Below are 14,488 nucleotides of genomic sequence, written 5' to 3'. Positions count from 1 at the left end.
ATGTCCCACTGCACACATGATCCTTTTTGTTGCTGCCTCCATGCCCTGTGGGGACACCTGCATCACTGATGTGCCCCTCGGCACACAATCTACTTGGGTGGGCGCCATGCTTCGAGGAGGCCGCCTGCATCGCAGCGGGACGTTTGTCCTTCTGGCAGCATCCCATTTGTAATGGGGAATCCACCATCATTCACCACTGTGCAGTTGCAGCCCCAGCATTCTGTCATCTCTGCATGCGGCACAAGGGGGCAGGCTGCTTAATCATCAGCGCCCCAGCCGTCATTCCGATGCTACACCAATATTCATCCAAGCTGCAAGGATGTGGCGGCCAGGGGCAATTGGGACAGACATACTCACTCATGGATTATGTGGCCCAGGAGGACTTATTTTCTGGGTCCACTCGGGGCTGGGTCCCTCGGCCAGGTCTAGGCTGTTCCACACGTGCAGCTCGATCTTTATGCTTGAGCCTGGTCAGTCTATCAGCACCCCACGGCTCTGTGAGTGCATGTGCTGCTCCGGAAACGCAGCTTGGCCCACAATCAATGCCAGGGTGCCCTGCCCCATTCTTGAACGATTTTCATCCCTGGGAGGGTGCTCAAAGCCACGGCCCCACAGGGAGCAACCAGCTCCAGCCTCTTCCTCTTGCAACATTTTCTTATTCCTTTTTAACCGTCTCCTTTTAGAATGTTCTCTCACCTGTCCAGCCCACTCCTGGGCAAGGTAGCTTTGTCCACTGTTCTCTGCTTCCTCTGTTTTCTTTCACATTTCATCCAGCCACGTGCTGGACTAGATGGTATAGCCCATGTAAATTATTCCATATAACACATAAACATACATTTAAATACAATATTTTTCTCTACACTGTAGTGTCTGTGGGCCTCATCACGAGTTGGGCGGTAGCCCTTAAATGCAGTGGTAACGGGGTTACAGCCACATTTAAGGGTCCGCCCAATCATGAGTATGGTGTGTTTACCCCAGTTCAGAGCTGGGAGTAAACATGCCAGAAAAATTATGATTTCGGGTGCAATTACAGTGCGGTAATACCACCAGCGGTAATTATGCAGAAAATTCCCCATTGGGTCCAATGGATGCAATGGGGAATAACGTTTACCACCCAACCCATGATCCAGCGGTAATACCGCCGGCCAGGTGGGCGGTAACGCAAATAAAGTTGGGCGGTATCCAAGTCGGGATACCGCCCAACTCGTGATGAGGCTCTGTGTCTTTATTTCTTTATTTACCTTAGGGGACAACCAGGTAACCACCCCTCGCCAACGGGGCACCGGACCATTCTAACCCTGATACCTCGGTTGTTCACAAATGACCTTTGTCTATTATCTTCTTTTTCTTTACACAAATGTTGCTACTGCAACCATGAGCTTAACACAGTCCGGTTTACTTTCAGCTTCCTCCAACTGCGTTGAACTTGTTGGCTTTTCTCCCGCTGTAGTCAAGGACGGTACCACAGCGGCCAGCTCTTTTCCCCGCCCTGGCTATCAGTGCGGGAGGGCCCTGTGTACAGTTGACATCTGCCACACCAATCGTCAGCTGCTATTCCCGGTCTTACTGTTCCTTTATAGAAGGCTTCCTGGCTCTGATTTGAAAAGGGCAAGGGCAATTCCCTCCTTGTCGTACTTTTGGTCTCCTCCGCCTTCCTCCTTCGTTTGAACTGCTGTCCTGGAATAGCTGCTTACTCATGCTTTGGGCCTTGCTCAAAGTGTGCTCTCGTGCTCTGCCTTTTATCCCTGTGTGGATGGGGCAGGGCCGTCAGGTGTGCATAGTTATCGGCAATTGCTTGAATCTGTCTGACCCATGTGTTGGGACAGGTCAGGTAAACGGCCCTGCTGTTAGTCCGTTGTCTTTCGTGGTGTGAGAAAGTGTTTGTGCAGGAAAGGGGGTTGTAGGGGTAGAGCTTTTCCATATCCTACGGGGTAGGATGTGAAAAGGTGTTTTGAGGAAGGGGGTACAGCATCTCACCCGTTGATGTCCCACTTCCACTCTCGAAGACCCCCCACCATCCAGGTGATCGTCCCACACTGGTCCACCCCAAGGAACTGGATCCAATAGCAATGCCCATTTCCTGGCCACCTGGATAACAGATCCCCGGGGACTAGTGGGCGAGACACCTTCTGGTTTCTCACATCACCCAGTAGAGGTTCTGGGTCGAACACTTAGGGCCACATCAGCCTTTTGGGCCCATTTAAGGGTGCTGCCTTGGGTGGCATTTGTGTGTCTGCCATTTAGGTGACATCCGAGACTTTCATCAACAACTACAAACAAAACAAAGAGGCATGATGGTTGTAATGCATTATCTTGTATAAACTATCACGGTTATGCACTGCCTTTGTATATTGCTTTTCATACATTTAATAATGGGATGAGGAAAAAGGAAATGGTAATAATGTTAAGGTTGCTTACCAGTAATCCTATTATTGTGAGCCCATCTGTTCCTCATCAAAGTTCTGAGATCCTCCCTCACTATCTATGCCAGAAGGGGCAATACATGTTTTCATGAAGAGGTTGCCTATCTCGATAAAGACTAGGACAAGGGAGGGAATGATTAAGAGCAATGGGATATCTGGTAAGTAATGCTTACATTTCAGTGACTGTCATGATCATTGATAAACATGGCATAATCATTTTAATGCATGCAGTGCTGCTTTGAATGCATGTCACATTCATTTCAATGGGTGTCTATTACTTTCATTGCATGTTTTACTAATTCAATCCATGGTATATACATTTCAATGCGTGTCAGGTTTAATTCAATGGGTGCCATAATAATTTCAATGCAGATTATATTAATTTGAGTGCGTATTATATGAATTTAAACCGATGCCATGGTCGTTTTAGCCAATGTTATTTCATTTCATGGGGTGTCACATTTTTTGCAATGTATGTTACTTTCATTTCAATCTGCGCTATATTCATTTTAATGCATATCAAATTAACTGCAAGGCATGCTACATTAATTTTAACCCATGTTGTATTCATTTCAATCACTGTCATATTCATTGCAGTGCATTTAACATTAATTTCAATCCATGTTATATTCCTTTTAATGCTTGTTATACTGATTTCAATTCATGTTATTTTAGCCGTTTCAGTGGGTGTTATATTAATTTCATTACATATAACATTCATTTCAATCCATGTTCTATTTATTATAATGCTGATCATATTCATTTCATCAAATGTTATTTTCATTTCAATCCATGTTTCATTAATTTTAACCAGTTATATCCATTTCAATGGGGGTCATATTCATTTCAATACATGTAACATTCATTTCAATCTATGTTATAGTCATTTTAATACATTTTATATTAGTTACAATCCATGTTGTACTCATTTCAATGGGTTTCATATTCATTTCATTGCAAATTACATTAATTTCAACCCATGTTATTATTTCAACCCGTGTTTTATTCACTATTTCAATTCATGTTATATTCATTGTAATGCTTGTCATATTCATTTCAATACATGTATATTTTTCAACCCATGTTGAATCCATTTTATTAGGTGTCATTAATTACATTGCATACTATATTTATTTGGATCCATGTTATATCATTTTAGTGCTTGTCCTATTAATTTCATCAAAAATTGTGAAACCTATGCTTCTCTCCTACTAAAAAGGGTTCTCAGGGCTCTATCGCCCCATGAACAACAATTTCCTAACTGACACATACACCAGGGAAGCAAGCAGCTTTGCTGTCTGTGGCACACCGCAATAAACTCACTCGCCTTCACCGCTCAGACTCTCGCACCAGAGAGACCATGAATAATGAGACCATGCCGTCTGCACTGGACAATGATCGCTGCAACCAAACATCGAACTTACGGTATGTATACCTTACACCACGGCTGTTAACACAGGCGGCAGGCATGGCCAAGCATCCATGCACCGTAAAATGCAGCTATGGCTATGCTCATCCGGTCTAGCAGCGCATATAGCCATCCACACTGAAACACCTGACGTACATCAACCCCTCTGCCACTAGCATACAGTGACTAGCAACGAAAAAGAATTTGGTATAGCTGGCCACACATCGACTCTTTTCAACACTAGCTCTCTATCGCAAACCACCAATAGCGCCCACCCACGTGCCTGACCTATTTGGGCTGTTTTGTCGAGCCTAGCCAGCCACCTAAGACCTAGACCAGCAAAAATGCACACATGCCTCTCCTCATCTAAAACTATTAGAACCTCCAGACTATGGTCACCGAGGGCGTTCCAACCACAAAGCGCATTGAGGCCATTCAAATGGGCAAAAAGCGCTATATAAATAACCAAATACAATACAATACAATACAATACAATATGTTCTATACATTTCAATCAATTTTATATTAATTTCAACCCATGTTTATCTATTTCAATGGGTGTCATGTTCATTTCAATGCATATGACATTAATTTCAATCTGTGTTATATTCCTTTCTTTATGTGCCAGATTTATTTAAATGCATACTACACTCACTTCATGGTATGTTATATCTATTTTAGCACGTGACATTTATTTTAACAGATGAAACACTCCATGGGAGTCATATTCATCGCATTGCATGTAATACAAATTTTTGCATATATCACATTAATTTCAGCGCTTATATTCCTTTTACTGAGGGTCATACAGTGTGGTTGATTTTCTTTTTAGTGTATGTCTTGTTTAATTCAGTATGTGTGCTTTTATATTCATCTTAATGTACGTCTCATTAATTTCAACACATTTTGTATTCATTTCAATGCGTCATGTTAAAAAAGTGTAATTTTGACGTGAAAGGCTTCCCATAGGCCCAGGGCCTAACCACTCATGTAGGAGTGAGCAAAACATTGGGAGAAGGACATCCTGTTTTTTTTTTTTGTGGAGGACATCCCTTATATAGAGTTGGGTTTGGCCCTAATTTGAATACATTTCCCAATAACGTGTTGAAATTAGAGTGCTTGGTATTGCCATGCTTTTTAATCTGTGGTGTCTGCCATGTGACGCCTGCGTTGCTCATGTAACTCCATCTTTCGGGAGCCCACTTCATAAGCCGTTGTCATTAACCTTTACTCGATATTAAATCATTAGGCAGCAATCAACAATACAATATAATTGCATACATAATGACTAAAAAAGCAAGAATCTACCAATTCATGAGAGTTGAATTGTGGCTCAGAAGATTGACGTCCACTTTAGCTTTTCCTACAGTGTCCAAAATATGTTAAGAAGGCCAAAGTTCAACTTAAAAGTCTGTCTGTGTCCAAAACCTATCCTTGCCCTAAAGCTAACAAATGAGTAGGGATGTCAAAGTTCAAAGAAATAGTATTCAACTAAAAAGTCTTAGCTTCTTCCTGCTCACAGCTTACTTTCATCTCCCCTTCAACCTAGGCATAAGAAAGTTCCATGAAAAAGTCTCAACCGTTCTCCAGTTCAAGGTGATATAGTCCAGTACCAATCCTTGGGGTTCCCTTCCCCCAGTTTCAAGCAACTCACTCCAAAATAAAAAGGGGTCTTGAGACTCCATTCCCAAGACAACAAGTGTGATCCTTTAAGTCTCAGGGATCCCCTTCCCAAGACTTCAACTTCACCACTTACACTTGTTTCAGTCTTTCAACAAAACACCAGGTCAACCTGAACCTGATTTGCAGTGGTTTCATTGGGCTCTTTCATAATTCAGAGTTCCCTGGTCTAGGCACATTTGTTAGACCACACGGTCCACCCATCACAGGTCACGCAAACATAATCCCTGGGCTTCTCAGCCCCACACAGGTTCCTTGGCACTTGCTCTTGTGCACCAGGTCACCTTTACTTAACTCCTTTTTTTGGCCTCTTGGTTTAAGGTGTAATCTTGCACCTCTCTGGCTTCTCCTTGATAGCCTTGTGGCTCCGCCACCACGTGTCACATACCTTATTCCAAACTGTGGCCTTGCCGCACTGCAATGACTCATTCAAATTCCCCCTTTGGCTCCTTTCAGCCTTTAATGTACTTGACTTCAAGGTTTATGTCAAATTGTTTTGCAACATATATTTAATATTAATAATTTTAAGTTCAGTGTTCAATGGGCACTCATGTAGCTTTATTAGGTTCAGTATTCAATGTGCCCTTGTTTACTTCGATGTTAAATTTCCATTTAATTCAGTATTTAGTATACATTGGTTTACTTCAATGTTAAGTTTCTATTTAGTTTGGTATTCAATATGCACTGCTTTTGTTTCAAGGTTAAGTTTCCATTTAGTTTGGTATTCAATATGCACTTAATAGGTTATTTTCACGGACTGTTACTCACTTGTGGCCCTTTAGGAGTAGGAGTGCCCCGGTGCTGGAATGCCTCCCTTACACTCACCAGACTTCTCTGCGTCTTCCTAGTGGTTCCCTGTGACTTACACTCTGCTCCTGAGGGCGGAAAACCCACTAGTGGGAGCTCTGCTCATTCGCTGTGTGTTTCTTATTTCACACTGGCACCGCCGATGCCTGTTCCTGAATGCGGATGGCGTCCTCTGTGTTCCGGGCTCCCTAGCTTGTGGGAAATACACAGCCCACTTACATTGGGTACCACAAGTCTTTTGGGTATTCTGCCAGCATCCTGCCTCTTTCTCCTGGGCCACCAGAGCTGCCTCCTTACAAGTGTCTCCTGCTGATCCTCCACATCCAGGTCTCCCAGTTGCTCTTGTCACTCTTGTCAATCTCTGGCCTGCTGGGTTGGTCTCCCTCTATACACGTGCAATCCCTCGACAGGATGTAGGTCTGGATGCTTGCCTGCCTGACCGTAATTAAAGGGATGTGCCTGACCTTCACAGCTCCTTGCAGGCATCTTCTTCGTCCCAGTACCCCTGTGGTGAAAAGGTGTAATCTTCATCATTCTTAGTTGCCTCTTCTTCGTCCCAGTACTGTCAAGTATTACATGTGGAAAAAGGGAGGGGGGGCTGGCTTATAATAGCCCATAAAGGTTGGAGGAGGTTGGGTTAGTTGTAAATAGGGAAAGGGGGATACCTTGTCTTGCTCAAGGGTACCACACTCCTAATCATCAAGGACCCTCCACCCAGGTGATCTTCCCTCGCTTCTCCACCCCTATGGTCAGGCTCCATGAGCTATGGCCTTTCCCTGGCCACCTGCGCAGAGGATCCAAGGAGAATAGGGGTGACTCACAGTAGCTGTTCATGCAGCCCCCTTTTCATCAAGTATATCTCCAATTGTAAGCTCACACGTGGAATGAGAGACTGGAAAGATGAGTCTGGATTACTTACAACATGAAGCGGACACCCAAGAACTTGAAATTGCACAGCAACGCCTCAATACAATTGTAGAGAATGAAGAATGTTCTCACGGTTCAGAGTGGAAATATTTTTACTATGGACATAAATGTGATCCAGTAACAATTTGAGATAAACTTAAATGGAAACAGAACACATATGAAGAAGATAAGGAATACAAGACCATTTCAGTTAGTACAAAATAGCCCTGAGTCAGAGTCTTTGACTCAAAACATGTGCGGCTATAAGATTATGAGACATGAGACTGTGATTCCTAATAAATGATGACACTAAATACAGCAAGCTCTATAGATAATCCAATACTGAACGATATGTAGTGAGTGGGCACAAACATGAATCCAAATGTTTATTACACAGTAGGTACCTTGTGAGACAATTTACAATGCTTGCACATCGATGTAGCATCCAAAGCATTCTTCACTGGGTACACCCATAACGGTTTCATGGCAAAGATTGTATATTACTATGCTTTACTTCCTCCTGACAGTCCTTTCCGCCGGAAAAGTGAAGTAGCACAAAACCCATGACCAGGTTAGCAGTGTGCCAGAATATTCACAGTATTATTAAGAAAGTGAACTGAGAAAGGCCTTCCTGAAAGAGCAAAAGAGGTGTCATTCACCAAAGTATGCTTCCTATTGGATTACGCATTTTGCTTGTGCCCACGATGAAAAGCATACCACTAAAATATTTCACGGTATAGGGGTAAGCACACGCTTAAGAACATTTCCTCCTGTGTACAAATATCCAAACACTTCCAAGGCCTGATTTTGCACTTTAGAGACCCAACAGAAATTCACAAACTTGTTTAACTTTTGCCTCAATAGTATCTAAGAACATGCAGAAAAATGCACAGAGAACTCGCTACTGAGCACATGTGGGAGACACCAGGCCCAAAACCTTGGTGTGCAGCCATATGTGATGTGCTGGGTCCCAAGAACCAAGGCACAGAGAATATTCATTGCACTTGTGTAGCATAGATAACCGTTTATACTTTTAGTGATTGTATTTAGCATATGTTTCATTTTAATTAAAATAATATAAACGTCCCACTGAAAAAAATAATTTAGTGTCTCATTTTGTTTTTACATTGCATGTATTCAAATTCTAGTAATGTTGTGATGTATCGGAAACTCAAGGGGGAACAGTCTCGGAAATATTCCTGTTATTGTTAAGGGGAACTTGAAACTGTTTACAAATTCACCTCCCCATTAAAACTTCAGTTCAGGAATGTAGTCATAGGACTTTTGATCACGAGCTAAGTTTATTATTGTGTTCAGAAGATTTCACTGCTTAAACCCTTTTCCTTTTTCAACTTGTGTCTAGACAGTGAAAGCATTGCATTGAAAATTACAGCCATCTGAGGTTTCTATATCAGTATAATGGGAAAAAGCCTATTTCCCATGTTTCAACAATGTCATTTGCAGGCAAACGTCAGCAAACCCACACTTGCAACATGAGCATAAAGTAATGTGTGAACATTTTACATCACTAGTTCAATCTTTAAAAAAATCATAACTTTGTGATGCAAGGACAGATTAGCACAGACAAAGTGCATTTTGTAGCTAGAAGGTATGTCTACCAAATCAAGTAGAAATCCACACATGATGCTCATTAAAGAATGGGAGATAAATGGAAAAAAACACATAACTCCTCCATATTTCATCACAGCACGACCATTCATGCATGTGACCAATCAAACTGAAACAACAGAATCTGATGATACAATTTCTCTAAAACTCATATATTTTAATTCAAAGTTCTATATAATGAAACTAAATTGCCATTCTCCATTAGCGGAGGATTCACCCCTCCCTTTCAGTACCATGAGGCTGGTAGAAACCACATTTCTGTTACAAGATCTGGGAGGAGTTAAACAATACATAACAAGAAGCCTGGTAGAAGCTGGATTATTATTATGGAATAGGGTCAAATGAAGCTGGAATGATCTTGGAAAGAAATGGAGATGGCAGAGCAGAGCGGAGAGCAGCCCTTTGAGAGAGAGAGATGACCAATGCATGCTGAAAATTGGTTTCCACCAGCCATCTGAAAAGTTGGCTTGTCGAGTGATTAGTTCCCGACTGACTAGTTCCCCTGCTGATTCACCCCAAATGAGAAGCTACCTTTAAAAAGGTAATTGAAACCCCAAATGTAAGTCCCAAATTGTCCCTATAGAATGCCAGGGTAAATCTGGTGAATATTGGGCTGGAAGTACAGGGAAATGCAATTTGATAACAGGGACACACGTGTACTGTTAAATACAATGCCATATGTCTCCCTCTTATGTTTGTGCAACAGAAATGAATATAGGGAATTAGTTCTACCCACTGTGAGAAACCAGAAGTCACTCGCTATTCACCGGGGATCTTTCTTTCCGGTGGCAAGGGCACGCCAATCGCCTTTGGATCCGGACCCTGGGGATCGACCAGTACAGGAGGATCACCTGGGTGAGGGGTCTTCGGGGAGTGGGACACTGGCTGGCGAGACGTGGTACCCTCCCTCTATAACACATTTACCCCACCCTACCAGGTAGGATACGTGGGAACTTTACCTCCATTTCCCTTCACAAACACTTCGACACAGACAGCCCGCTCTGGAAGAAAACAGACTCACACCCGAGCAGTGTACCTGGCATGTCCTGCTACTATAGTCAGGCAAAGTCAGGCAATTACTGACAATCCCTCACACCTGACCTCCATTAAACTTCCCCACACGGATAAAAGGCAGAGCAGGAGAGCACACTCTGTGTGAGGCAAAGCACACAAAGGAACAGCATTTTCGAGTCAGCAGGTGAATGAGGGGAGAAAGATGGGAAACCAAGAAGGGTTTGCAAGGAGGGAAATACCCTTGAAATGTTCGGCACGTAACCATTACTTTCCAGAAACCTTCAAATCAGAAAGCATAGGGCCAGGAAACCAGACTGAAGACTCCTGCATTGTGTGTCGGAGAAACTGAAGGCCCTCCCGCATAACCAACGAAAGTGGGGAGGAGCGGCAGCCACTGGGGTATCGCCTTTGGCTCCAAGAACAAAGAAGCATTAGAGAGATTAACACAGCCGGTGAGTTGGGGAGACCGATGGAAGACCGGTCTGTGTTGAAGTGAAGATGGCAACATTGTAGAACGAACACTGAAACGAACATTGTTAAACACGTGTGATGAAAGACGCAAGTAAAGCTAAATTGCTGATGAATGTTTGAACTTGAGAAGGAAAGATACGATACCGTTAACAGAGTGGTCCGGCACCGTGAGCGTGCTCATTTGAAGGCCTCAGTAAGGTATCCCGTCGAAACAAACAAAAGCCAAAAGATTGATGAGAATATTGTATGAAGTAAATCGAAGTTGTCCTTCAACGGTTTAAGCAAAACCCATTGCACAATGTAAAGTCTTCAATTTTGATATCAAGAGGATCCGAGCCCGAACAAGGGAGATCCATGCCCAGAGTCTGAACAAGGGAGACCAGGAGAAAACATTGTGATACAAAGGGGTCAGAACCCGAACGAGGGGGACCAAGAGTAAACATTATGTTACAAAGGGATCCAAGCCTAAAGGAGGAACTTGTGCATGTGAAGATCCTAATTGAAATTGAACTTTGTTATTTGTTTGTTACGGCAGGCCCTCTGCAGTAAGAGACTGTTATTGGAAAAGAGACTTTGTCAGAAGACCCTGATGTCTATGCTTTGAACTGTGTTCTTGTGGCAGAGAAGCTAGAGTTGTGCAATACTCCAAAGTGCCACCTTGCCCCATGCTGAAAACGTGGGGAAGGGAGCCAACTGCTCAAACGTCCTGACATATTATTTCTTGAACACTTTTCTTTGTGCATACACAATTGCCCCCCACCCTTTTGTATTTAGAAGTAAGGATTCACAATAGGTTTATTAGTATAGGCCTTTTTATTTGACAGAGACTAGGACTGTGTTATTATTTGATGGTCGTAGCATGCTCCCATCCTTAGATTTAGGTTGGATAGGCATTCAACCAACCCAATGAAGTTCAATAAACACCCTTGAACTGAGATCACTTGTGTCTGTCTTCACCCTTGCAGTCACTTATCTTTGAAATCAAAGACACTCCTATGTGTAATGTGACAGGGAAAGCATGTTTTAAGGTTTATAGTCATAATTTCGAAAAAAAAATGTCGACAAACAAAAATGTCGAAAAAAAAATGTCGAAAACAATAATGTCGACATCCTATACTTATAATGTAAAAAGTCATTTTTTAGAAAAAAAAATGTCACTTAGAACTATCAACACCTCACCCAACACCCCCCTGCAACCCCCCCCACACCCCCCACCACCACCCTCCCACCCCTCATACTCAACACATACTAATTATAAATTTATTTTTTTATTTATTCAATAATTAAATAAATAATAGGAGTATCATTTACTATGGGGGGGGTCCCCCCCCAACCCCCCCTCACCCAACACCTCCCCCCAACCACCCTCTCACCCCTCATACTCAACACATACTAATTATACATTTATTTTTTTATTTATTCAATAATTAAATAAATAATAAGAGTATCATTTACTATGGGGGGTCCCCCCCCCAAGCCCCCCTCACCCAACACCCCTCTGCCACCCCCCCACACCTCCCCAACCACCCTCTCACCCCTCATACTCAACACATACTAATTATATATTTATTTATTTATGTATTTATTCAATAATTAAATAAATAAAAAGAGTATCATTTACTATGGGGGTGTCTCCACCAACCCCTCTCACCCAACACTCCCTGCCACCACCCCACACCCCCCACCACCCCTCATACTCAACACATCTAAGTTATATATATTTATTTATTTATTCATACAATAAACAGTCAAAATTTCGAAAAAATATCGAAAAAATGTCAACATTATTGTTTGTCGACATTATTTTTTTCGACATTTATTTTTCGATATTTTGACTGTCGACATTTTTACTGTCGACATTATGACTGTCCACCTGTTTTAACATTGTGCATGCATACATAGATTGATAGATGCACATATATATAGATTGAAAGTAGTACATGTTCCTTGCTGCTGGTGTACAACACCTCCCTGACATCTCCAAGGCCCCTATGTTGGTACAAGTTCTGAAGAAAATGTTGGAATGTTTCTGTAGATACAAAGACATCCTCCTGATTGGTTGCCATATACTCCCCATGTACCTTGCAATTTCCTTCAGTCGCCTTTGGCAGAAGTGCTCCTTACTCCAACATGGCCCTCTACAAAGTCCAAAGAACAACCTCTTTGACCTTCCCCTCAAGCTCTGCGTTCTCCTCCACAAGCTCCAAGCCATGTGCTCCCTGCTCCAACATTGCTCTCGCATAAGTCCGAAGCCCAAGCCTCTTCCATCTTCCCTTCTCCAGCCTCTGCCTGCTCCTCCTCAAGCTCTGCCTGTCTCTCCTTCAAGCACCACCTACTATCAAACCGGGCTGACTACCTTAACATCTGACGCAGAGGTTGAGGAGTAGTCCAGCTCTTAAACCCCCTCCCCAGCTCATCCTCCAAATAAATTGGCATGTTGGCAAAAATACCAAACACAAAACAAGAAGTGACAAAGGATAACAAATGGTTTCACACAAGACTGACACTTTGGGAAAGTGTTAAAAAAAAAGCACAAAACAGAAGGAAAGATGACTGACTAATACCCAGGATTTAATCTCAGGCTAACAAAGGTTTCCCAAAAAAAGAGTACATAAAAAGGAAACAGTTAGATTTTTGGGTATCAAAAGGGGAAAAGGAGCAGAAGAAAGTAGAATATTTTTTAAATGAAAGTAGTTTAAAAAGGGTAAAAAAGAAAGATCCGTAAGAGGGCCCAAAAAGTTCAAACAGACTGAAAGAAATAACATAGGGATTAACAAACACCAGAAACACCACAAACCACAAGAAATAGAAAAAGGAGTTTGAACTGAGATAAAAAAAAAATATCAAAAAACACTGGCAATCGCCTCTAAAACTCTCCAGCACACCACAATGCCTCAAAAAGCATCATCATGGAGCCTGTCCTGTCTACTCCTCTATACCGCCTAACAACCCATACAAAGACCAGACCATTTACATATTTTTCAAATCCACCGTACATGACTTACAGCCCCACCCATCGTGCTCATCCCAATAAGAGGCATCTAAACACATGTGAAATATGTGTGGCAAAGATTTAAGGCTGCCAAGATATTCCGTTACATTCAATTAAATCATTTATTTTGAAATGTGTCAAAATTAAACTGCATTTATTAGTATCACTATTTCTAGAAATGCTAGTATTTTATAATGATTGCCTATAGTCTTACAGACACATAGTTAAATAACAGTTTAGAATGGCAACTATCTTTGCAATGAAAGGACTTACCTGTGAGAGGGAAACTTCTCTCTTAGAGCCGAGATAATTAACTCTTCAACAAAGTGGTCTGTTTCAGTCACCAGATCTACTGCAGACGATTTTGTTGATACTCGTTTTTCCTTCATAAAAGCATTTCTAATCACCTGGAAAAAGAATAATGATACACGTCAAATGAATATAATATCCACCCCCCCAAAAGCGCCCCTCTAGATAATCAACAAGGCATGATAACCTGTTCAGTGGCATGGTGCCCACTCAGGAGAATCGGTAATGCATGGCCTCCCCCATGTAGTTGGTTAGAAGCAACACCTGAGGCACAGAGAGAGTAGGCACCACGAGATGCTGCTCTGGCATGGATACACATTTGCCAGTGGGAAGAGCTTTGGGCAAGTACGCACTCCAGGAGCCCCTTGAAGGATACGCTGCCCCGCAATCCTTCGTCCCCCACTCATTTTCCTCTAATTGAAATGTTATGGCAGTCACATGCATTACCCAGATGTGGATGTGGCCCTTGTCATGCAAATCTGAGAGAACACACTAATTGTGGAACAACTAGGCTGGTGCATTGCATATTGCAGTCTCTTCTTTAAAATAAAGACACATGCAAACTCGACATATGGGGAAATGAGGTGGTTAAGAGTCTGGTCCATGTTGATAATGCAGTACAATAATTCCCTTAATGGTGTATCAGGACTGGCCAAACAAAAGATCGAAACACCCTCCGAAGAAAGCTGGTCTTGTTTTAGTGCAATCTCATGGCTTCCTATAAAAGACTAAGGGAGTTACTACAAGATGGCCACATTTTTTAGTGGAAAGCTGCTAATTGCAATTACCACTACTACCAGTAATACTGCACAAAGTCCAACCAATTTACAGTGGCTTAGGTGGTATTTC

General features: G+C 42.4%; 1 protein-coding gene across 1 annotated transcript in view; it reads right to left on the bottom strand.

Annotated features, from left to right (window-relative positions):
• Positions 1–14,488, bottom strand: part of IMPA2 (inositol monophosphatase 2) — a 452,625-nt gene that overhangs the window by 355,583 nt on the left and 82,554 nt on the right. The window contains exon 2 of the mRNA XM_069652140.1: positions 13,604–13,737. Within this exon, the coding sequence (XP_069508241.1) occupies positions 13,604–13,737 (134 nt within the window). The remainder of the gene's footprint in view (positions 1–13,603; positions 13,738–14,488) is intronic.

The sequence above is a fragment of the Ambystoma mexicanum genome, chromosome 3p (assembly GCF_040938575.1).
Source record: "Ambystoma mexicanum isolate Mex_15411 chromosome 3p, UKY_AmexF1_1, whole genome shotgun sequence".
Taxonomy (NCBI): domain Eukaryota; kingdom Metazoa; phylum Chordata; class Amphibia; order Caudata; family Ambystomatidae; genus Ambystoma; species Ambystoma mexicanum.
This window is presented reverse-complemented; position numbering and strand designations above follow the sequence as displayed.